The sequence below is a fragment of the Peromyscus leucopus genome, chromosome 14, assembly GCF_004664715.2.
Source record: "Peromyscus leucopus breed LL Stock chromosome 14, UCI_PerLeu_2.1, whole genome shotgun sequence".
Classification (NCBI taxonomy): Eukaryota; Metazoa; Chordata; class Mammalia; order Rodentia; family Cricetidae; genus Peromyscus; species Peromyscus leucopus.
Genome location: NC_051075.1, coordinates 41091024 through 41114525, shown reverse-complemented (window position 1 = coordinate 41114525; position 23502 = coordinate 41091024). Strand labels below are relative to the sequence as shown.

The 23502-nt window shown below is 45.4% G+C and overlaps 1 protein-coding gene across 3 annotated transcripts in view; it reads right to left on the bottom strand.

The window, feature by feature from the left end:
* Positions 1 to 19874: 19874 nt before the first annotated feature.
* Slc38a6 (solute carrier family 38 member 6) overlaps positions 19875 to 23502 on the bottom strand; it is a 65487-nt gene continuing 61859 nt past the window's right edge. For all 3 annotated transcript variants that reach the window (XM_028858138.2, XM_037210617.1, XM_028858148.2), the window contains 4 exons: positions 22485 to 22609; positions 21210 to 21354; positions 20947 to 21038; positions 19875 to 20657 (listed from right to left, as the gene is read on the bottom strand). In XM_028858138.2, coding sequence (XP_028713971.1) covers positions 20556 to 20657; positions 20947 to 21038; positions 21210 to 21354; positions 22485 to 22609 — 464 coding nt within the window. In that variant the 3' untranslated portion in view covers positions 19875 to 20555. The remainder of the gene's footprint in view (positions 20658 to 20946; positions 21039 to 21209; positions 21355 to 22484; positions 22610 to 23502) is intronic.

Here is a 23502-nt window from a genome sequence, read left to right as displayed (position 1 = left end):
ACCTGCTTCCCTCTGAATCTGGATGCCTAAAGTCCCATGTGTTATGTGGTGGCAGCCTGTGATGCTACTGGGAGACAGTGGGCATTTAAGAGGTAGAGACGGGTGTTCATAAACAGAACATCAGAGAGCCATCTCACCATGCCCTTGTATGGTCTTTCCTCTGTGCTACCTCCTGCCTCCTTGGCTCATAAGGACAACAGTCACACTAGATTAAGGCTTGCTACAGGCATTTGTTTGTAACTTTATGACCTCTCTAAAAGTCTCATATAAGCATGGTGTGCTCTGAAGTATGGGGGGTCAGGGTTTCAGCATACACATATGAGGAAAGCATAATGGTGAATACCCATAATCCCAGTATCCTGAAGCTTGAGGCAGGAGGATTGCCATGAGGTCAAGGTCAGCCTGAGCTACACAGCAAAACCCTGTTCCAAATTTAAAAAAAAAAAAAAAAAAAAATAAGACCAACAACAATAAAAACATTAAAGCTGAGAAGCGGAACACTGGCCTGTTCATAACAGTGAATAACCATGTGGGGACCGTTTGCATCCTATGATTCCAAGGGCAAGAAGACGTGGACGTAGCAGAAGCCAGACCTGATGAGGATGGCTGGGCAGAGCAAGCTACCGGGTGGGAGCGGTGCACTGTTGGGCAGGACACGGAGCCAACAGTGGCCGGGCTGTGTGAGGGTCGGGGCAATACACGGCTGACGAGCAGGCGACCCCACTTTCCTTCCACTCTGAGCTGTCACTAATGCTTCTCTGGTGGAAGCCAGTGGAGGCTCAGAGGTAAACCAATCCACTGACACAGTCTACTTAGGTCAGTCTCCCAGGCTCAGAGCAGGAGGATGGGGTCGGGGCAGTGCCAGGTGCCGAGCATGATTCCCAGAGTGAACGCTGTATTCTGCTCTGACGAACTATGTTTTATGAGAAGGGCACCTAACTGCCTGTTTTCCAAGGATTCGTGACTATGTTCCAAGGTGAGAGGACACACAGATTGCAGTTTTATGCTGAAGAGACATCTCCTGATGGACTTCAGCAATTTCTTCCAAAGGCTGGACTCAGGAGAGTCTGCCCTACTGCTCAAAAGGACAACAGAGAAGCGTCCGGTATGACCTGGATTTCTATCCTTCTTCTCAGGACCCTTTTGTCTTACTATGTCTAAAAAAATGTTCCTAGATGTAGGCAATCACACCTCTAGTTCCATCCTGCCTTCTCTGTCTGGAGTGTCCACCACTCTCCTTTCCACTGACCCACTCTTGCTTACCCTCTCAGAAACCTTCCACAGACTCTCACACCTGCTCAGAGGCCCTTCAAGGTCTTCTCAGAACTACCACATGAAGAGCACAGTGACAACAGGTGACAGGTGACTGACAGGTGACAGGGTGGTTATCCAAAGATTACAGACACTTCAGTGTCTTACACAGGAAACTGGCTTTGGCGATGGTGAAGGGGGCTGGTCTCCATTCTCCCATCTAAGCATACCCCGAGGAGACTGCACTGCTAGCTAAGATCTAGATGCACGCTAGCTAGCAGAGGGGACCGGAAGGGCAGGGGGGACCGGAAGGGCAGGGAGGACCAGAAGGGCAGAGGGGACCGGAAGGGCAGAGGGGATGGCCACATGGACAGGAAACACCAGGCAGCATTATTATAAACTCCTTTGTGGCATTTCCTTAGGGACACAGACTGGCCCTGCTGTATTACCACGTACCACTGAAGATGTGGAACCCATGTAGTACCCAGCCTACCTGATGGTCCAGAACCCAGCCCTGAGAATCAGTCTTTGTCCTGAGTCTTGTCAGCTCTGACATTGGACACTTGACTTGAACTCTCTGAATATGTTCTAATACCTTAAAAAACTGTAAAGAATAATGTTTTCCATGTTATATTGTTGTGAGGGGACAGTGAACTGATAACAGAACACACTTAGTAACGGTTGCCCTGCTTATTTTATTGGCAGAAGCATTTGGCGATTCAGAAGAGCAATCACCATGGACTAGGCAGCCAGGGAGGGCTCCATGGAACATGAGACTTGGATGGGCCTGGGAAGATGGTTTGGGATTTCTTTGGGTAATGAGCAGAAAGATACGTTTCATAATGACCCCAACCATCTAGAATGGCTGGTCTAGACCCCTGTCCAAGTACTTGGGATTCTACTCTTCCACCAAGCCTCCTGGCTGAGGTAGCAACCCTCCACACCCTGACTCCAGGGCTGGCTCTTTCCCCTCCTCTCCGAAGCCCTATGATTTGCTGCATGCCATGTGGCCTTCTAATTCCATCCCAAGGTTCCAGAGGTGCAGATCTGCAAACCAGCATGATTAGCCACCCTTGCTGGCTTCCCATTCAGCATATAAATCTAGTGCCTGGGATTACCTCATGCCAGAAAACCGAAATCCAAGTCAGATGGTTAAGGCATTAATAGCAGTGAGTGTTGTAAAGGCTCAACAATGCAAACCTTCCCAAAATGAACCATCCTGACCTCCCTCGCGCTGACAATGCGTGTGTGACATCATGTGTAAATGAGCCTTAAATTTGAACCAGGTGCTGAGAGCTGTCTGGCGTCTCCTGGCTGCTGTATTAACCACTAACATGCACAAGGGGATTCTGAGGCAGTAAAATGGAGCGGGACCAATGGCAATGACCAGGGCTGAGCGTAGCAGCTGTGGCAATGAACATTCAAATCACACCCACCCGGTTGGGCCTAGGGCCCCTAGCCCCTGTAAGGCATATTTCCGGAGGGCTGGGGCGCCCAGGGAATTTGGCTGCCTTCACTTAGAGGCAAAAGCTTCCCATGCAAATCAAACCACTGGACTTGCTTCAAGCTCTGGTTCCATTTGCATCCCTGAGGGCAGGACTTGGCTCGCCAAAGCACAGCCTGAAGCAGCAGTTAGCTCTGAGCCTGGAAGACTATCACTCACAGGTATGGCACAGCTCCGGATATATTTTTGGAAGACCCAATTTGCTTTCAAACAAGAGTCAAGCTCCGAGACCCCAGATGCCAAGGTGTTTACCAGGTTGGGACCTGGAGATAAAGGTGCCTTTGTTCACCTGGCATCGCAGAATCCCTTGATGGGGCCTCTCCCCACAACACACGTGTCTCAAAGGCTCTGAGCATTAAATAACATCTGGAAGAATTGAATTAGGTGTGCAAAATGGGTGCAATGTCCCCACCACTGTTAGCCATTGCTAGGAGAACGGAGTGGGGGGTGGTGTGCTGGAGAGAAACAGTTCTTAAAAAGTAAGCCTGAAAAATGTGAAATGGTTTTGGCAGTTTGTTTTTTTTTCTTTCCTAGTGTTTCCTGTCCATGGTGCCCAATCCCAGACTATTAACAGCCTGAGTCCTGATATCACTAACAAGCCCACAGAAGCCAGGAACAGTAAGGAGAGGAACCAGGATACAAAGTAATTCTTTCTTGGTGGGGACCCTGTAACAGCTCTGTACACCCCCGAGGAAAAGCTGGAGCCAAAGAACTATGAAACTCTGCACCCTATGAATCCTGCAGGATTCCAGCTCCAAAGAATCCTTCCTTGCTTAAAGGGACAACTCTCCTGAAGGCATAGTGCTGCCCTATGACGTCTCTAGTTTAGGTGAGGGATGAAGCGGGGGTGGGTAGCAGGTCCTCAATGGAGATAAAGAGGAGCAGATGCAGTGTCCTTCAGGAAGGACACGTTCTATTCTGTAAAGAAATTAACTGTAGCCATCAAGACATCCGGGATAGGTTTTCAGAGTAACGAAGCAAGCAGCTATGAGAGTCATGATCTTGGAGATTCTTCCAGAGGAGGCGAGTGTTGAGTTTGATGGACAGGAAGAGCTCTAAGGAGAAAAGGCAAAGGCAGCATGAAGGACTCATGCAAAAGTGTGGAGGCAAAAATCACAGGAAACCCCTGCTGGAAGGCGAAGGTCGGAACAGGACCTCAGACCATGGCAGACTGCCTAAAACTCCAGAGAAGATCCTCATGTCCACTAGCCCTGAGACCTGAGAAAAAAGTGAAGTGTGGCTGTTTAGATGGCCAGCCCTTGAAGGTTAACAGTGTTTCTTTTTAGCTTTTGGAAGATGGTAATGGTGGTTAACACAGAGGCAACTTGTCCCTTTCTGCCACTATTTTTTTTTAAATTTATTTATTTTTATTTTACGTGCATTGGTGTTTTGTCTGCATGTATGTCTCCGTGAGGGTGTCAGATCCCCTGGAACTGGAGTTTAAAGACAGTTGTGAGCTCCCATGTGGGTGCTGGGAATTGAACCCAGGTCCTTTGGAAGAGCAGTCGGTGCTCTTAACTGCTGAGCCATCTCTCCAGGCCCACTGCCACGATTTTTATTATGCGATGTTCTCCAGCCTTCAAGGAGACCTGCCTTTCGCTTGATGGGAAGTTCAGGCTAAGCCTAGCTCTGAGCACTCTCTAACAGCAGGCTCCCACCCACCAGTGCTGCTTCTCAGGCTGCGGGACATCTCTGTTCCTAGCAATGTTTTTCTCACTCTAAACGGTACCCTGTATTTTCCTTTGCATTTGTGAGCATCCACTTTGCAAGCTAACCCCCTTTCTTTCATGCCCAGTTTCACTTCGGTTATCTTTCAATTTTCTACCAGCTGTTACTAGCTCCACAAAATCTTCATTCCTTACCCAGAAGGCAGGGAATCCCCACTCCTGTGGACCTTCCCAGTGGAACTTTGAATGTTCTTCTTACCAAACTATTTCATTTTTTTTTTTTTCAACAAGCACCCATGAGTGACCCAGCGTTTACCTGGGTCATCCAATGGACAAACTCTGCTCTTTAGGATATAGTAACTAACCTAGTGTGGCATACAGGTTGCCTCCACAGCCAAATAAGATACAAATCCTATACTTAGCAATGCATAGTCATGTATCTCTGTGACGGATGAGGTCATTCATTCATAAAGCTCCACAGAGGTAGATCAGAGCATAGCTCTAGGTTTCTAGGAAATGGCCAAGATGTAAGCAAGTTTTATTTCTCCTTCTGGAAGTGACATGGTAGAAAGTTTAGTAACTGAACCTGGGAGTCATTAGACATCATTTGGGGGATTTGATTGAAAATAAAATTAGGAAAGCCTTTTTTTACATTGATATTATGATGCATGAATGCAACCAACTATTTAGTCTGGCTAGTCAATAACTTGAGAATTATTCTGGATGATTGAAAACTAAGAATTTATCCGAACTCAAATGAATGACGAATCTTTAGACAGAGATGTGGAGAAGCTCCAAGCATTTTGTTTCTTTATGAAATGTAACCATTATCCTTGTTTAATCATTCCTGATTGACTGGAGATGTATTCAATAAGCTGATGACATTTTAAAGTAAAAATGCTCCATCAATGCTCGCCCCCCAAATTCATTTGAAATGTTGGCAAAATTCTGGAAATTTATAAATCAAGGATTGATTAAATAGTTTTCTCTTCCAAGGTTCATAAATTATTGGCAAGAAAGCCAACCAAGTCATTTTTATAATCAAGGTCTGTTTTAAACATAAATAAATTCCCTCTAAACATAACTGAAGTCATTGAATATGAGACATGGAGAAATGATAACTGAATTTCTGAATCTAGACTCTGGTTATTTATACTTCTGGTTTTCCAATGCTGCTCTGTAAGGTTTTCATTGGCCCTTGAGGAGAAAATCAGACTACGTAGCACATTTCCCATAGATCCAGACCTGCTGAACCCAAGAGATTCATAGGACCCTACTTTGGGTTTTTTCATATTGAATGGAAAGGAAATGCCCTCAGTCAGCTTACAAAGTAAAAGGCTGACAGCATTACAAATGCCCCCAATGTGCTCTGAAGGTTCTAAAGAGCCAAAGGCAATACCAAGTGTAGAGAACACTGAATTGGATTGGGATTGCCTATTATGTACTTAAAAATTTTTATTTGGGCTGGTGAGATGGCTCAGTGGTTAAGAGCATTTATTGCTCTTGCAGAGGGCCAGCACTCGGTTTTCAAACCACATTTCAGGAGATACAATGTCCTCTTCCGACTTCGGTGGGCACCAGGCATGCATGTGGTGTACATACATACATGAAGGCAAATACAAACTGTAATTGTTTTTTGTTTTGTTTTGTTTTTTAACTCTTTGGCTCTTTAGGTCTTTGCGGGTCCACCATCCAGCTCCCAAATAAATCACACATGGAAACTTATTATTACTTATAAATGCCTGGTCTTAGCTTGGCTTATTTCTAGCCAGCTTTTCTTAACTTAAATTATCCCATCTACCATTTGCCTCTGGGATTTTTCCTTTTCTTAGTTCTGTAATCTTACTTTCACTCTTACTCCCTGGCTGGCTGTGTGGCTGTGTGGCTGGTGCCTTCTTTTCTCATTTCTTGATCTCTCTTGCTTCCCCATTCCTCTTTTTCTCCTTTCATTTATTCTCTCTGCCTGCCAGCCCCTCCTATTCTTTCTCCTTCCTTGCTATTAGCCATTCAGCTTTTTATTAGACCAATCAATCTTTATTAGACCCATGTTTTAGACAGGTAAAGTAACACAGTTTCACAGAGTTAAACAAATGCAACATAAAATAATGTAAAACATCTTTGCATCATTAAAACAAATGTTCCACAGCATAAACAAATGTAATACATCTTAAAATAATATTCCACAACAAACACATAAAATAAATCAAAAACTTTCTTTTAACTTTTAGATAAATAGTTTCTATTTCTAAAGCCATAGACATGGACTGCTAACATTGTTTTTCAAGGGACTCTATTTTTGGAATTTTCTTGTGCTACTTACAATCCTGTATCGCATGTCTTTCCTTTGTTAATGCTTTGGCAATAAACCATTATTCAGAGGACACAGCAGGCCCAAGCATTCTTTGGAGCATGTGACAGAACAGACTTAGATGCCACATTAGAAACTAATAGAGCATCTTTCAACACAGTATTGACTGTGCATCCCCTATGATCAGAACATTTTTATAAAAATAATAAATAAAATCACTACAGTTGGATATAATTAACTAATTAGTATGACAGATAACCCAGCAGTTCAACTAAAGATTATGTTTGAGATGTCTGACTTTGGGCAGGCCAATCATTTACGATCACTATAAACTTTCATTTCTAATCTATTAAAGGGGGGGGGGTTTACAATTCCTACCTCTGGTTACATGATGTCATGCACTTGGCACAGTGTTGTCTCCACACAGACACACAGCTCACTACTGCCACATGGCTTCATGAGACTGACGCCCTCCATTATTGAGAATGCCGAAGTTTCTCATCTTTGAATGGAGTGGAGGCCTGGCTAACAGAACAAAGAGACTAGGCCATTCCCTTTTTCCTATGGGAGGGCCACCCCCAGGGACTCCATTCTTTGATGTCTACCATCACCATCTATCTAGAAGCTGAGCCAGACATTCAGATCCCAAACACACACAAACTCCAAGTCACTATAAGACAAGTCCTGGAAGCGGAGGCCCTGAGCTGCCTGCTGGGTTGCTACTGAAGGGAGATAGATGTTAGGGGGTGTAGCACTGCCCTAACCCAGGTCCCCCTCTGTAAAAGTCTGCTCTTTTTCTAGCAAGAGGTATTTCTCTACAAGTACAATTTGAAGACTAACAAAGAAGGAACTCTCAGGTCAATGAGGTAACACCATATTGTTATAGTGTCCGATTGCTACACTCTGAGTTGGGCTGGTTGGTTCAATCACACACCTGTCTCGGGAATAGTCAGTCCCAAAATCTTCCTAATGACCACAGAGGAAGCAGGTGTGTCACTCTTTTGTTTCCTGGTCATTCCTAGTGTTGAATCCTGCCATTGCTTGCATTTCTGGATCACATGGCCAGCTGCTTGTGGCTGTGTCCATGTGGGCTTATTGTTTTTTTTTTTAACATAATTTCTTTATTGATTCTTTAGGAATTTCACATCATGCATCCCAATTCCACTCATTTCCCAGTCTCTCCATATCCATCCTTCACCCTTGCAACATCCTCCCCAAAAGAAATTTTAAAAAAGTCGAATAAAACCAAACCAAACCAACCAACCAACCAACCAACCAACCAACCAACCAGACAAAAACAAACAAACAAACAAACAAAACACAAACCACTTTGCTCCTCCATCTTTCTCGAGTCTCCAACACCTCTTCATTCATCTTAGTGGCATTGGGAGCTGCGGTGTGTCACACAGTAGACCCTTTTGTCCTATTAGCTTTACTTGCAAATGCTCATTGCAATGAGTCATTGGTCTGGTTCAAGACCTCTGGTTTCTGGTACACCATCATCACTGGACCCTCACCGAAACTCCTCTCGGATAGTCCAAGGCCACCCCGAGTCACGGAGATCCTGTGGGTATCGTCCTGCAGGACCAGTCCCTTCACATGCTCCAGTAGGTCCTAGATGGGGTAGATATTAGGGTGGGCCAACCCAAGGCCCTGATGTGGGCCAGGGTGGTAGTTAAGCTGGTTAGATCTGGTCACTGGAACCAGACCCCTAAGGCAAGGTGCAGAGCCAGCTCTCTTACACCCACACCAACAAGACCAGCTCTCCCACGCCCATGGGGAGCGGTGGGGCCATCTCCTCTGAGTGCAGGGGGCCAGCTCTCCTGTGCCCAGGACATTGGGGTCAGCTCTCTTGCTGCAGTGTCCAGCAAGGGGCAGGGTCAGTGAAGGGCAGGGCCAGCTCAGCCTGGCTCTCGTATTTCATCATGCATGATTCTTATGTCCCCCTGTGGTAACACAGGCCTTAGACATCAACACAGACCCCAGCTGCAACAGGACCACAGACCCAGACATGGCCCTCGGCAGCAGCGTGGGCTGAACATCACCACGGTTCCTATGGCAGCTCAGATCACCCAGACCAGCATGGCTCCAGCGGTAGCCTGGCTCTTGAATACCAACATGGTCTCAGGTGGCTGACCAGACCCCAGGCATTTTCACAGCCCTTGGTGGTAACAGGAACTACAGATGTCCGCTCAGACCCTGGACACAGATCTAGACACAGATCCAGACATGGCCTTCAGCAGCAGCTTGAGCCTGGATGACAGCATGGCCCTGGGAGGCAGCACAGGTCATTCAGGTCAGCATAGCTCCCATGGCAGCGTGGCCCTCAGATACCAACAAGGCCACAGGTGGTGGGCCAGACCCTAGGTATCCACGAGGCCCTTGGTGGCAACATGGGCCATGGACTTCAACACAGACTCTGGCTGCAGTAAGACCACAGACCCAGACATGGCCCTAGGCAGCAGCCCAGGTCTGTGAAGCTGCTGAGGGCCCTGGTTGATGCTGAAGGCCATGTCTAGGTCCATGGTCCTGCTGCAGCTGGGGTCTGTGTTGATGTCTGCGGCCTATGTTACCACAGGGAGCCATAAGAACCATGCATGATGAAATAGGAGGGTCCGGCTGAGCCGGCCCTGCCCTTCACTGGCCCTTCCTGTCACCATGGCCTTGGGTGACAAGCTAGCCACCCAGATCATCCTGCTCTTCACTGCCTTGGCTTCCTCCATTCTACCTCTGTTCACAGCACACCTCTCCACCACACATTTGCTCATCATAATGCCACCCTACTGCCCAGTGCCACAAGGTGCCAGGCAGGCCTGCGAATATCTTCAGCCAACCCAGGCCTTGGGGACTCAGGCAGACCTGTGGGTGGCTTCCACCTGCCTGAGCCGAGTGTCCTTGTGAGTTTATACATGGGGTTGTCTTCACACAAGTCATTTTCACATAGTACCAACTTTACTGGCTCCAGAGGCATGTTGGCAGGCAAGTTAAATGGAGCGTTAGATATTTGCGTTCCTCACTGCCCTGATGTCGCTCTCCTCCACCCCAGTCCCTGTCACTGCCCCTCTCTGTCCTTCCATGTGCCTTTCTTCTCTTTCCGAGGCAGTCCTTTCATAGCGCCTCCCTGTATGTTATGCTATATTATGGTATTATAGCACCCTGAGACATGCTATATTATATTATATCACATCACAGCTGGTGAAATGATCAAAATAGAGTTTTAAATTTACTGCTCAGTAAGCTGTCGGACATTTTCCTGAAAAACCCATTCTGCACATATATTTACAGAGAAATTAATGTATGGGCCTGGAGAGACAGCTTAGTTAAGAGTGCTTGCTGCTCTTTCAGAGGTTCCCCAGTACCCGCACCAGAGAGCTTACACCTGCCTGTAACGAGCTCCAGGGCATCCAGCAAGTTCTTCTGGCTTCCAAGGGCACCCGCACAGAGGAACACACAGAGACAGATAAATAAGTGATAAAATAAATTTTATTCAGATGTGGGTAACAATGCAAAGTTGAACAAATGTTAAATTTCAATGGTGCCTATGTGGGCAGGTTAGTTCAATTCACATTCGTGTTTGAAGTTTTTCATAGTAAAAAGGCAGAGTACACTAACGGGGTGACTTTTCTGTTGAATTTATACCAAACAGCAAACCCTGCAGTATCTCCTGAGTTACAGATACGGGGAGTATTGGATGCGTTTGGTGTCAGCTGTAACCCTTAAGACCGAATGATTCAAACTAAACAAAGCTGACAATAGACCCAAGCACTGTTTTGCCTCCAAGTCAGGGTTGATCCAGGATGCAGGAAGAGCAGTAATAACGGCCGGTCTGCTGGGGTTGCCTGTCTGTGCTCTGCACTGCTCACTCCGAGATGCACTCTCCAGGGGAATGGTTTGGGAAGGCAGGGCCTTTCGGAGGTGACGGGGCCTTGCAGGCTCTGCTACCCACACGGTAGGTAATGCCTTAATGAGAGAAATACATTCCTCTTGTGGCTCGTGCACTGTCCTTATCCAAACAGTGCTCCCCTCCACAGGGTGCGGTGTTCCAGGTGTCCTCTTGGGATAGGAGACCAGGCAGGTCTTCAACAGACACCATGTCCACGGCTATTTAGAGACTGCACTTCCCTGAGACCTACCTGTTTGTGTTCGTTATAAATGACCAAGCCTGTGGCAGCCAGCAGGCTAGCACAGCGCCTTTCCTACGAATCACAACTTATCTCATGGGAGCAGCACACAGACAGAGGGGAAATTCTCACACAGCACTCACAAAAGCCACAAGAAAGCTCTCTAAATACACCATGCGGTAAGAGCTTGTAAGTAGTTCCTGAGAACCAATTCTAAGAACTAATCATCGGGCTCTGGAGCCCTGGTCCAGCCCGCATCAAAACAACAGAACAAGAAGGCAGCCTCAGACTGTCAGACAATATTTATAAGCTATAAACTTGATAAGAAATTAATGTAATATATGTGGAATTGTAATTCAGAAGTGATAAGAAACCCCCAAATAGGGCTGGGGATTTAGCTCTGTAGAGCGCTTGCCTAGCAAGTGCAAGGCCCTGGGTTTGATCCTCAGCTCCAAAAAAAAAAAAAAAGAAGGAACCCCCAAATAATTGGATTTTAAAACAAAACAAAAAGACTAGGTTACATATTTCTCCAGAGAAGACATGTAGATCGCTAAGTTCTATGGAAAGATACTTAACATCACGAATAATTACCTGAAGTAAAACCAAACCTCACTGAGATAGCAGCTCACGCCTTAAGAATGGCTGTTAGCAAAAAGACAGACAGCAAATGGTGCCGAGGGGTGGGGAGCAGGGCCAGCGTTGGGGAGGGGGTAAGACAGTACTTGAGCTGGAGAACAACTCAGATTAAACGTAGACCGACCCTATGAGCCTGTAACCCATTTCTAGATACTCACCCCAAATAATTAGAAAAGAGCACCACAAAAGGTCTGAACATTCTCATGTTCATCACAGCATTATCTGTAATAGCCAAGAGGTGGAAATGGCCCAAATGTCCACCGGTCAATGAACGAAGAGATCCTGACGTGTACAGATAGTGGAATGCTGTCCAGCCTTTAGAAAGAGAATCCCGTGTGTGTCTGGATGAAACTGGAGAATATGCTAAGCCAAACAAATCAGCTCCCAAGGGGCAGGCATCACATGGTTTCTCTCCATGCAATGGTTTACCCACTGTCCCTACACGGTCCACTCCAGGAGGGTCCAGACAGAGGGCTCCCACTCACAGAAACAAAGAAGCGCAGTGAGGTTGCCCAGGGCTGCAGGGATGAGGATCTAGGAACCGTCCAGTGGTATACAATTTCAGTCATGCCAGCTGAGAAAGTTCTAGGTATCTGCTGCACTAGGTGCCTATGATACGGCACTACACACGGGGGTCTGCTAAGACACAGACACAATCGAGCCCTGCTGACCACAATGCAGATTCTGTTCTAAGTAAGATGGGAAGCCTGGAGGAAGGTAAACGGGGGGTGGGGTGGGGGGGGTAAGGCCATCTCACATTTTTAAACTCTAGCTGTGCTGTTCCAACAGGTTGCAGGTGGCAGAGGTTGGAGCAAGACAGCAGCTGGGAAGTTGGATGAGAACAGGTGGGCTGTGAGCAGAGACAAGCCACGCAGAGGATCAGACTCACATAGGCTGAGTTCTAGGAGATCGTGGGACATCAAGCAGGTGATCTCAGAGCAACCAGAGATGCAGAAAATAGACAAGTGTATAAAGCGTGTTCCTAACAAGATGTGGGGCTGGGAAACTGAAGGCTGGGAGACACGATAGGGTATCAGCACAGTACCAGAAGAATGATGTAGTGATGATGTAAAAGAGCTATTTCTAGCAGTGGTACCCAACTGTGTCACTTAGCCTTTTTATCTGTGAGAGAGATGAAGAAACGGAGGATGATATAGCATGTCCAAAAAGCAGGAGCTGTGACTGGTGCTCTAGAGTCATGATTTTAAAAAGGTGTCAATTACTGGAATGTTAGCTGAAAGTAACTAGATGAAATCTAAGACATAATGCAACAGGTTCATATCCAATCTCTCTTATGCACACACAGAGGAAACACTCGAGATAATCAACTTAAGAGTCAAGGTTTAGTCTGGTCCAGTATTGGGGCTTTCAGCCCACGGTCCTTTGGTCTCGCTGCTTTAAGAGCCTATGCTGAAGCCCGTGATGCACAGAGGAATGGGATACAGTGAAGGAAACTGATCACTTTACAGCATCCAGGAAGTGAAAACAGGAGGGCTAGAGTCCCCCACTTCAGTGGTCTGATGACTGGGGGGACCTCCCATGTGCCCCGCTCTTAAAACTCCTGCCACCTCCAAGCCGGGGACACTTAACACTCATCTCTAGCAGTATGCACATTCCTTCATACTTAAGTACTTGAAATCTACAGTTTAAATAAGGGTCTCCGGTGTATAGCAATTCGCCTGAAAAGGGCCCACATCTTTTGTTAGCTACATGCTGGATGTTCCAAAAGTGTGATGCTATTGAAATCGCAATGTTAATATAATAAAAATGCCTTTTCAGGGGGAGAAGACTTGAGTGTCGAGAACAAAGGCAGCATTATCCTCTGCTGCCTGAGTGGCTGACCCGGGAAAAGGGATACGGAGACACTTGGCTGGGAGCCATTCAATCTGATGAACAGTCAGTAATAAAAGTGTCCATATATTCAGTCTTAACGGCTTCCTCCCGCTTTCCCCAACTACTACATAACTTGAAGAAATGAAGTATATTTCTCCTAGTTGAGAGAAACCAGTTTTCAAGAATCACGAATCTTTGGTGGTGAGAGGCAGGCATGGTTGGTGTGGTGGCTCATGCCTGCACCCAACACTTAGGAGTCTGATGCAGGAAGATAACCAGGAGTTTGAGGTTATCCTGGCTACATAGTGAGTTCCAGGCCAGCCTGGCCTACACCACTGAGACCATCTCACTGGGCTGGAAAGATGGCTCAATGGCTAAAAGCCATGTGCATGCTGGGCAATCAGGAGGACCTGAGTTTGCATCCCAGCTTCCATGTTACAAGCTAGGTGTGGTAGAGAGACTCTGCCTCAAAGGTAGAGAGTGATAGATATAATACTCTTCTGGACTCTGCACACACACCCGACACCCCCCGCCCCCCGCCCGCCCAATACACATACCATCTCCACTTCCACCACCACCACCACCACCATCACCACCAGAAAATGAACTTGTTCAAAAGTAGAAAGAGTTGAACACAGGTTAAGATTCCTACTCATATCCTCCACAAACACACACGTGCATATGAAAATGTATACACAAATCTCTCGCTCTCTTTTGTTTTTTCAAGACAGCCCTGGCTGTCCTCCAACTCACAGAGATCTGCCCGCCTCTGCCTCCCAAGTGCTGGGACGAAAGTTGGTCACCACCATACCCAGCCACAAATCTCCTTTTAAGCAGTTTCAATTATCCAACCAATCTGAACGGTTGTCAGAGAAGTTCAAGTTGTAGCTGAACTCTTCTCAGGCAAGATGGACACTAGCTCCTTGCTTTACTCCTTCAGGACTGGCACACCCCGGAACGCCCATATTCTATCAGGTGACCATATGCCTAGCCCTTGTTTTGCACCTCAGTCCACTGATGACATTAGATAAACCTTGAAACAAGCGAGAGACGTTTTTCTAAAGGTCACTTCGAAAAACAGTATCCCACGTTACAATGCCTTTCCACCATCTGTCCCCCGCCCAGGCAACTCAATTTCCCATTCTCCCCATCTACCGTGTCCCACAGGTAAACAGAGCTCTCACGCCCACCTGTCCACTTGGCTCACGGCCAAGATGAGTCTCCTGCTCTTCCGGGTTGTTCTTGACTGGCAGTGTGGTGAGTCGGACAACAGCTCACTGAGAGAGACGAGACAAAGAAGTTCACTCCAGGCAGGAACTATGCCTGAGATCTGCTCAGCCTCCATTCAAGTTCCTCTTCTGTTCCTCTACCCCACCGTGGGAAGATGGCGTGAGGCCAGGTAGAAGAGCGAAGAAGCCACTCATTGAAATTAGAGAACACACTTCTCAGTATTGGAAAAGATGGGGAGATGCCCCAAGGTCAGACATTATGACGTCAGAACCTGCATGTTTAGCCGGGGGTCGCTCCGATGCAGATGCTGAGCGCTGGTCACAGGGTAAATCAGGTGCAGCTCGGGTGGGTCCCTTTGTTCCTCCAATCTCCTCTCTGTCTCTCCACATCCCACTGGCAACACCAGCACTGCAGACAGCTAGGAGGAACCTCCACATCCAGCTCCCCACAGGGTACCCTGTAACCCGACCTCGCAAACATACAGAGCCAAGGATGGAGGGAGAAAAATCTACCCACATTAAAAAGAGGTCCTTCGAATTCATTACCTGTCACACAAGGTTAGCCATTTATGTGGGTTAAGAATACTTTATTCCAAGGCTCTTAAATGAATCCTTTCAGGTTAAATGGCTTCAGCACTTCCAATGACTGGGACGCTCACTACAAAGGATGCTTTGAGAAAGGATTCTTTCCTCGCTGATGTCTGCTCACCTCACTATTGCAAGAATACGGAAATGTTTCTTTCAAAAAAGCCTTTGTTTTATTTATTATTTAGTGTGTGTGTGTGTGTGTGTGTGTGTGTGTGTGTGTGTGTGTAGTGTGAGTATCACACTATGTGGCTGTTAGAGGACAACTTTGTGGGGTTGGACTACAGGCTTTCCTGGCAAGGGCCTTAACCCTGAGTCATTTTTAGGGCCATACAAAATTTCTTAAGGTTGTTTTTTTTTTTTTTTTTTTTTTTGGTCTTTTTGAGATAAAGTTTCTCTATTATGTAGCTCTGGTTGTCCTGGAACTCTTTATGTAGACCAGGCTGGCCTTGAACTCACAGAGATCCACCTGCTTCAGCCTGTTGGGATTAAAGGCGTGTGCCATCATGCCTGGCTTTTTAGAGGTAGATCTTTATATACAGGCAAATAAGAACATAAAAGTTCGCCAAAACAAAGTTTTTAAGAGTACAAGAAAACTAATGAATTCTTAACCCACTGAAGTCATCTGTGAAGTTAACGTGAAAATGGAAAACGGATCTGCCTACTTTTCCATGGGTGAATTTTCCAGGGGACTAAGCTGGACTTTACAGACTACATTTCAGTGCAGAACTCAACAGAGCCAGCGGGGCTTTAGTTGGCTTGGAACCCCACTACCTATCCAATGTCACGCAGCCACTGGAGAGGAGACAATCTGCCACCTCTCAAGACTCCAGTTCTACACCTAAACGGGATGCGACTTCAAGACCCTGTTCCCAGGTGGAAAAGGAAAACGAACACACAGACAACAAACAGACGAAGAAACCACCCCAAGAACAAAGCTTTCCAGCCAACGAGACGGGTGTTTAAAGGACCTTCGCACAGTAAATCAGCCCGCTGCTGTCCTGTTTTCTCCGCAGCCAGACTGAAATAATACAGCCCAGCAGAGGTGTGAATTACCCCCATTCATCTTAATGGAGTGTTAACTTCAAAGGCTTGTTTTAACCATTTAAATGCTAAGCTCATGAGTAAACATTGTTAAGGGGGAAAAAAAAAGTACAACTTAAAACATTCACTCCGAACATATGAAAGTAATTTACGGTCTTGGCATTTTGTCTTTTAATTTAGCAAATAACTCTCCCAATGTTAGGAAAGTGTGTATTTTGTGCGTTTCTTAGTTTTATTTTTAAATAGTTATTACCTAATAAATTATGACCATTAAGCCCATAAGGAGAAGGCCCAGATTTCCCAGAAAGAGTGCTGTGGGTACTAGCCCAAGGTTATGAAGGGGCCATGGCTCTTGCTAGCTTTTCTCATTGGCTTCCTCCAAAGTCACAGAAAGTGTGACCTCAGACAGGCAACCAGGCAAGGCAGAACGCTGAAGTAAAACTGACCACCTCCACCAACTACTTTTCTTGATAGTAACTCCATTTTGTGCAGTGTTACAAAGGGTATTTGTCTCCTGACAAACCTCCCAGGGCACCAGCTCCAGAACAGGTGACAAACGTATTAATTGATGGCCAGCTGTCACCACACTTAACATTTGCCCCTGGGGGCATCCTTGCATCTGTTGTAGATTTAGGGTTATTTTGGTATTACCAGAGTTAAGATTTATTTAGGCAGCTGAACACCTATGAGCATTATTTCATAAACAGAACAATAGGGTATGAGTAGCTCAGTCGGCGAGCTCTGACCTGAAGCCGAAGGAGAGGCCATGCTTGCCCGGGCTGGGGCATGCGAAGTGCTCAGCTTCGGCGTGGTAGGAGAAGCAGCATGCAGCTGGTGTGGAACTGTGGGAAAGCACTAACCCCTGCTTCCGGGGCCAGCTCCTGGGGGTGAAGGCCAAAGAGACTCAGGTCAAAGTTATGCAAGATACAAGATGAAAAATCCAAGACTTCGTTCTGTGCCCTCGGGTAAAAACCATTTCATTTTACTGCTCCAGATAAGGGATGAGACAGAGAAAGGGCAAAGAGCTGGTAAGAAAGCCTCGCTGGTCTGCATCTAATTTATTAAAGGCCATTTAATCCTCCCAACAGTCACGAAAATGGGTATTGATTCCCTTTCACGGAATTGGAAGTAGAGGCTCAGAGGTTAAGAGTGGTATGGCTTTCATTAGGCTCTGAATCCTGCTCTTCCAAACCCACAGCTTGGCCTTGCCCTGTTATACCCAGCGCCCTCAAGTTGCCAGTGTTCTCTTTGATCTTTCCAAAAGAGCAGCTCAGTCGCTACACTTTCAGCCTCTTTCCCAAGTGGGAGGCAAGAGGACACCTGTAAAAGTGTGTCTTTCCATGTATGCAAATTATCACTTTGCATGAGACTCCCTACTTTCCAAGTCAACTGCAGCCAAACACAGCGCCCTTTACATGGAACCCTCATGGCAGAAGAGTCCCAGCCTCAAGTTTCCAACCGTGAACCATGTCAGTGGTCCAAAAGCAATGTTTCACGGTTTCTAGACAACGTATGAGACAGACCATCACTAGGTGTCTGTTTTCCAAGAATGTTACATATTTTAGTGACAACCTGACAAGGTTTGGGGAACTTTCAAACTCATCAAAGCAACAGGAAAATCTCAGGTAAGACTGGGAGGCAGGGCCATACCCAGTAGAGAAACCTCAGTTTCTGACTGACACCAAGGTTAACCTCCACACTAAGAATCAATTTTGTATAAAAATGTAATACACTGACTTAATAAAACAAAATTGATTCCTTATATATTGTAGGGAGGCACACCAACTCAAGACTTTCTTAGAGGCTCTACAAAGGGAACTTCAGGTCTGTGACCTTGTTCAGGAGTGGACCTGGCAGGGCCTGTCCAGGACTGAAGGCCATGCCTCAAGAGTCAAGGTTACAGTTTCTGGGACCTGGCTCTTTCCCGTGGGCTGTGGTTACCTGTCCTTAGGCAGCTGTGTCTGAGGAATCCCATGTCCTCTTTGCCAACATGTCTGACTTAGTTCTTTGTTCCCCTTGTTCCCTGGTAAACAGTATATACGATGCCGTTCTTCTGAATCAACTAGCTTGGCTTGGCGTAAGCCATTAGCTTAGGGAAGACCTAAGGTCTCTGCTATCACTTTTGTCTCACTGACTTCTTATTTCTCATCCCTGGTCCTTACTCTCAACACCTCGCTGTTTGGGGCCCTTATTTCTGCTTGTTTGGGTCTGTGTGTGTGTGTGTGTAGTAACTATTTTATGTGTATGAATATTTCGCATGCATGTATGTCTATGTGTCATGTGTGTGCTTCATGCCTGCAGAGCCCAGAAGATGGTGTTGGATCCCCTGGAGTTACAGATGGTTGTCAACTGCTAGGTGGGTGCTGGGAATCAAACCCGAGTTCTCTAGAAGCGCAATGAGTGCTCTTAACCATTGAGCCATCTTTCCAGCTCCTGACTGTTTATATTTAAAAATGTTTGTTCTGTGAAAGCTTGTTAGAAAAATGGAGCCAGGTGGTGGTGGCACACGCCTTTAATCCCAGCACTCAGGAGGCAGAGGCAGGTGGATCTCTGTGAGTTCCAGGCCAGCCTGGTTTTCAGAGTGAGTTCCAGGACAGCCAGGGTAGTTACACAGAGAAACCCTGGCCCCAAAAGCCAAAAATAAAAATAAAAATGAAAAGGCAAGGCCTAGGAAAATTTTTGCAAAATACTTACTTCATAAAGGACAAGCATCCAGTGCACACAAAGAATATGTAAAACTAAATAATAAGCAAACAACCCAACTTAAAAATGGGCAAAAGAATTAGCCACTCATCTAAGAAAATAGGCAGCGGCTGGTCACAGAAGCATGTGCGATGCACCTATCATTCCATTAGGGAATCTCAAAACAGAGATGCCACTACATCACACTCAGTTGTCGAGAACTCAGCACACTACACTACTAACACCAAATGATGGTGAGGATATGGGATTATAGAACGCTCACTCATTGCTGGCAATAATACAAAATGTTACAGCAGCTTGGGAAGAGCTTGGCAGTTTCTTATAAAACTAAACAAGCACGTGATCCTTGGTATTTAACCCCCCCTCCCCTAATGAAAACATGGTCATGTAAAAACTGCACACAAACATTTTTAGCACCTTTATTGATAGTTGGCAAAACTTGGAAGCAGTAGGAAGGTCTTCCATGAGGTGAGTGTTTCAACAACCTTGATACAACCCTATAATGGGATATTATTCAGTATTAAAAGGAAATGAGCTATTACATCAAAGTCAGTCTGAAAATGCCACAGGGTCCTATGTGGTGGTATTGTGTTCCCCAAAATATATCGTGCACCCTAATAAATTTATCTGGGGTCAGAGAACAGAACAGCCACTAGACAGACATAGAGGCCAGAAAATTGTGGCACACACACCTTTAATCCTAGCCTTCTGGAGGCAGAGATCCATCCGGATCTCTGTGAGTTCAAAGCCACACTGGAAACAGCCAGGCATGGTGACTCACGCTTTTAATCCCAGGAAGTGATGGCAGAAAGCAGAAAGGTATATAAGGTGTGGGGACCAGAAACTAGCTGGTTAAGCTTTTAGACTCTTGAGCAACACAGTTCAGCTGAGATCCATTTGGATATGAGGACACAGAGGCTTCCAGTCTGAGGAAACAGAATCAGCTGAGGAACTTGCGAGGTGAGGTGGCTGTGGCTTGTTCTGCTTCTCTGATCTTCCAACATTCACCCCAGTACCTGGCTCCAAGTTTGATTTTATTAATAAGACCATTTAAGATTCGTGCTACAGTCCTACATGATCCCAATCATGGCATTCTGGTAAAAAGATCAGTGGTGGCCAAGAACAAACCCTCACTCGGACCGTTATCATTCCTGGGTATAACGTGCTATACTGCCACAGGCATTCATATCAGGGAACGCTTGGGGTTAGACCACCCTTGTAGGGAGTCAAATGGAATCCCTTAGTTCATTTACTCAATATATCTGGAAACATAAAACTACTCTAAAAAAATAAAAGCTATTTATTTTTTTTAAAAGTCACAAATGGCAGGTATGTGCCAGGATGATGGCAGGCATGTGCCAGGATACTGGCGCACACTTTTAATGCCAGTACTTGTAAAGTGGCAGCAGGCAGATGTTATGAGTTCAAGGCCAGCCTCGTCAATACAGTGAGATCCTGTCTCAAAAACAAAATAAAATAAAATTCCCACAAAAAAGAGTGACTCAACATATTTAAGAACAACATTTTGAATATTTCTAATTTTTGGTTAAAAATAAATTGACTAAATTCCTGCTGCTCTGTCTTGCTTTTCTGGTAATAATTTTCCTGAGTGTGATTTTCATATCCAATGCCTTCCAGAATGATTCCTTCTTGCTTACAGAGGTAAGTTATTCTTTATAATAGAAAAAAATTTTTTTCATTGTTGACCCAGTCAAAAATGATGAGTGCTAAACTGAAGCTCCCAACCAAGGCACCAGTAATGAGCAGGAGCAAGGCCTGTGGAGACAAAGCAGACCGTGAGTGTGAGCCTCTGTCCTCTGAGGTGTACTTTCACGCAGTATCAGAATACAGGGTCTCACTCTGTAGCTCAGGCTAGCCTCAAACACTCAGCAATCCTCCTGCCTCAGCCCCCTACGAGCTGGGATTACAGGCATGAGCATCACACCCGACTCCAAAATGTACTTCATATATGAAGATACATATTGACTTAGACATAAACAGTAATAAAATGACAAGCCATTTCTTAAGACGGAAGGCTTAAAGGAAACAGTTGGGAACAACCTACCCCAAGCTTTTTCCAGAGAAAATCCTCTCTGCTAAGTTTCATGTAAAACAGCCCTGGGAACACAAAAATCAAGCACGTTGATGTGCTGGCACCTACAAGGAAGAGAGGAGAAAATAAGACATCACTGGATTCGGCTGTGAGAGCAACGACTTCATTGCCCCTTTTCTTTCCGTGGAGCTGGGAATCAAATCCAAGAGCTCTACCACTCCGACGCCCTCCCCGGCTCCTTTTAGTGCATGATTTCTTTTTTAATGGAAACTTACCAACTACACCAAACATATTCCTAATGTCAGGAACATATATTGCAAGTAAAACAATGATAATGTTGAGCGCTAATGTGGTCAGAGAATGCCGGATCCATGAAAATGGAAAATTTGAGAAAAGTAGCATCATTAAAGCTTTTCTGGCCTGTAGAGCAGAAAAAAGAGACTCAGGCAAAGGGAAGGATCAAAGGCATGGCAGGCATTTGCTTAGAGAAACACATGTATAGTAACCATAATATTTTTACCCTAAATCATTCCTATTCCCCAGACACAGCATAAACTATCATTATGCAGTGTTTTTACACACATAAACCTTTCTGGGCGAGCTTCATAAAAATTATTTTGCTTAAATTCCACACAAAAGTTTCATAGGCAATTTTTTAAGGTTCTGTAATTTAAAAAAATTACAAGCAATAACACTGTGTTATGAAATCACAAAGAACAATTTTCATTAAATTCAACAGACAAACAAACTTTCAGGCGGAAAAAAATAAACCATGGTACGGTAAAGAAATGCCATTTTCTGTTTTATTTCTGTTATCTGTTCCATGGCATGTAAATACAAAAAACCAGTTCCCACATCTCCCATTGCCAGGGCAGGTCACTGGCAACCACAGCGCACAAGTTTATCTGGCCTTGGTCGGACCCCTGGTCCTACAGCCTCACGGGGAGGGGCAAGCATTCTGGAAGGTCCTGGATTTTAGGAACTCACGTGAGTTCAAGACACCCAGGCAGAAGCATTTCTACCCACTGCCCTTGTTTTCATTTTCACAGAAAGTTCTAGGATTCTTATGTGTAGCGACTGGATACAGATGGCAATCTGTCTGCCTCTTGAATCCTAGAGCAAGTTCAAAGCCTAAGCATGAACTCCCCATGGGAAGCAACCTGTAACAAACCAGGAGGGACTCCTTTCTGCTGACTCCACTGTCTCTTCTTTGTGCACATTCTTTTGAAAACAGAATACAGAACGACACCTCCCCCCGCCTCAAAAAAAAAAAAAGCCCCTTAAAACCATAGTCTCTAAATTAGAAACAAAACCAAGGGAGAGGTAAAGCTAAACCAAATCTCAGAAAGCACAAATTAGCTTCGAGGTTGACTGTTATTTTTGTGCTTTCATGGGACCATATGCTAGTATGAGGTCTTGGATCAATTACTTGACAAATGAATAAGATACACAAGACGAGATGTGATTCAAAGGGTCTGGTCTGCAAAGAATTAGTGTTGCCATATTAGGGAGTCACGACACTAAGCAACAGAACCTTTAGGCATACTTACAGGGAAGTGGATTAGAGGAACTGTCAAAAGCACAGCGGACAGTATGCATAACTTCACAGCCATGACGACAACATCATGTGGCAAGTATTTACTATAACCTTGTAGCAATTCTGACTCCACTTTGTCTGTAAGTAAATTAAAACAACAACAGCAGCAGCAGCAATCAGGGTCGCATTAGAAAACTATGTGCCACTATATCAATAATAGCAAAATTCTTGATATTTCTGTTGGTTTATTGGATCATACCAGGCTTGGATCCCGTTCTGAAATTCATTTCTGGCCCTTTTCTCTCTGCTCTGAAATACCAAGATATTTAATATTTTCTTGAGATGTACACTTCTTTCTAAAACGTATTACACTTATTGACTTATTTGGGTGTGCCGATACCGTTGTACACACGTGGAGCTCAGAGGGCAGCTTGCAGGCGTTGGCTCTCTCCTTGTACCACGTGAGTTCTGAGACTCACACTTAGGTCATTGGGCTTGGTGGCAGGTGCTTCTACCTGCTGGGACATCTTGTCAGTCCATGTCCACTCTTGTGTTCTTTAAGAAACGTTAAACCAGGACACACAGAATCTCCACAATTTAATTTTAAATACAAAAAATTGTATTTAAAAGTATCTCCCTAACCATGTGTGGTGGCTCAAGGCTTTTATCAAAACAATGGAGAGGCAGAGGCAGATGGATCTCGGTGAGTCTGAGGCTAGCCTGGTCTACCTAGCAAGTTCCAAGCCAGTGAGACCCAGTCATAAAAACAACAAAATAAAACAAAATACAAACGAAAGCAAAACTCCTTAGAAGTTTCCATAATTTTATGGAAAGTGTTTGTAAAATGCTCACATATGTACTGCTGAATTTGGTCACCATGGCAATATGAGATAGGTAGGCTCACAAATACCAGTCAGTTTGCCTAAGAACACGTATCAGGGGGGCAGAGCAGGGCACCCCACACTTTCGTGATAGCTTTCCTGTTATACCAGCATTTTCTCAAATTTCACAGCGCTTTGTGTAAGACTATA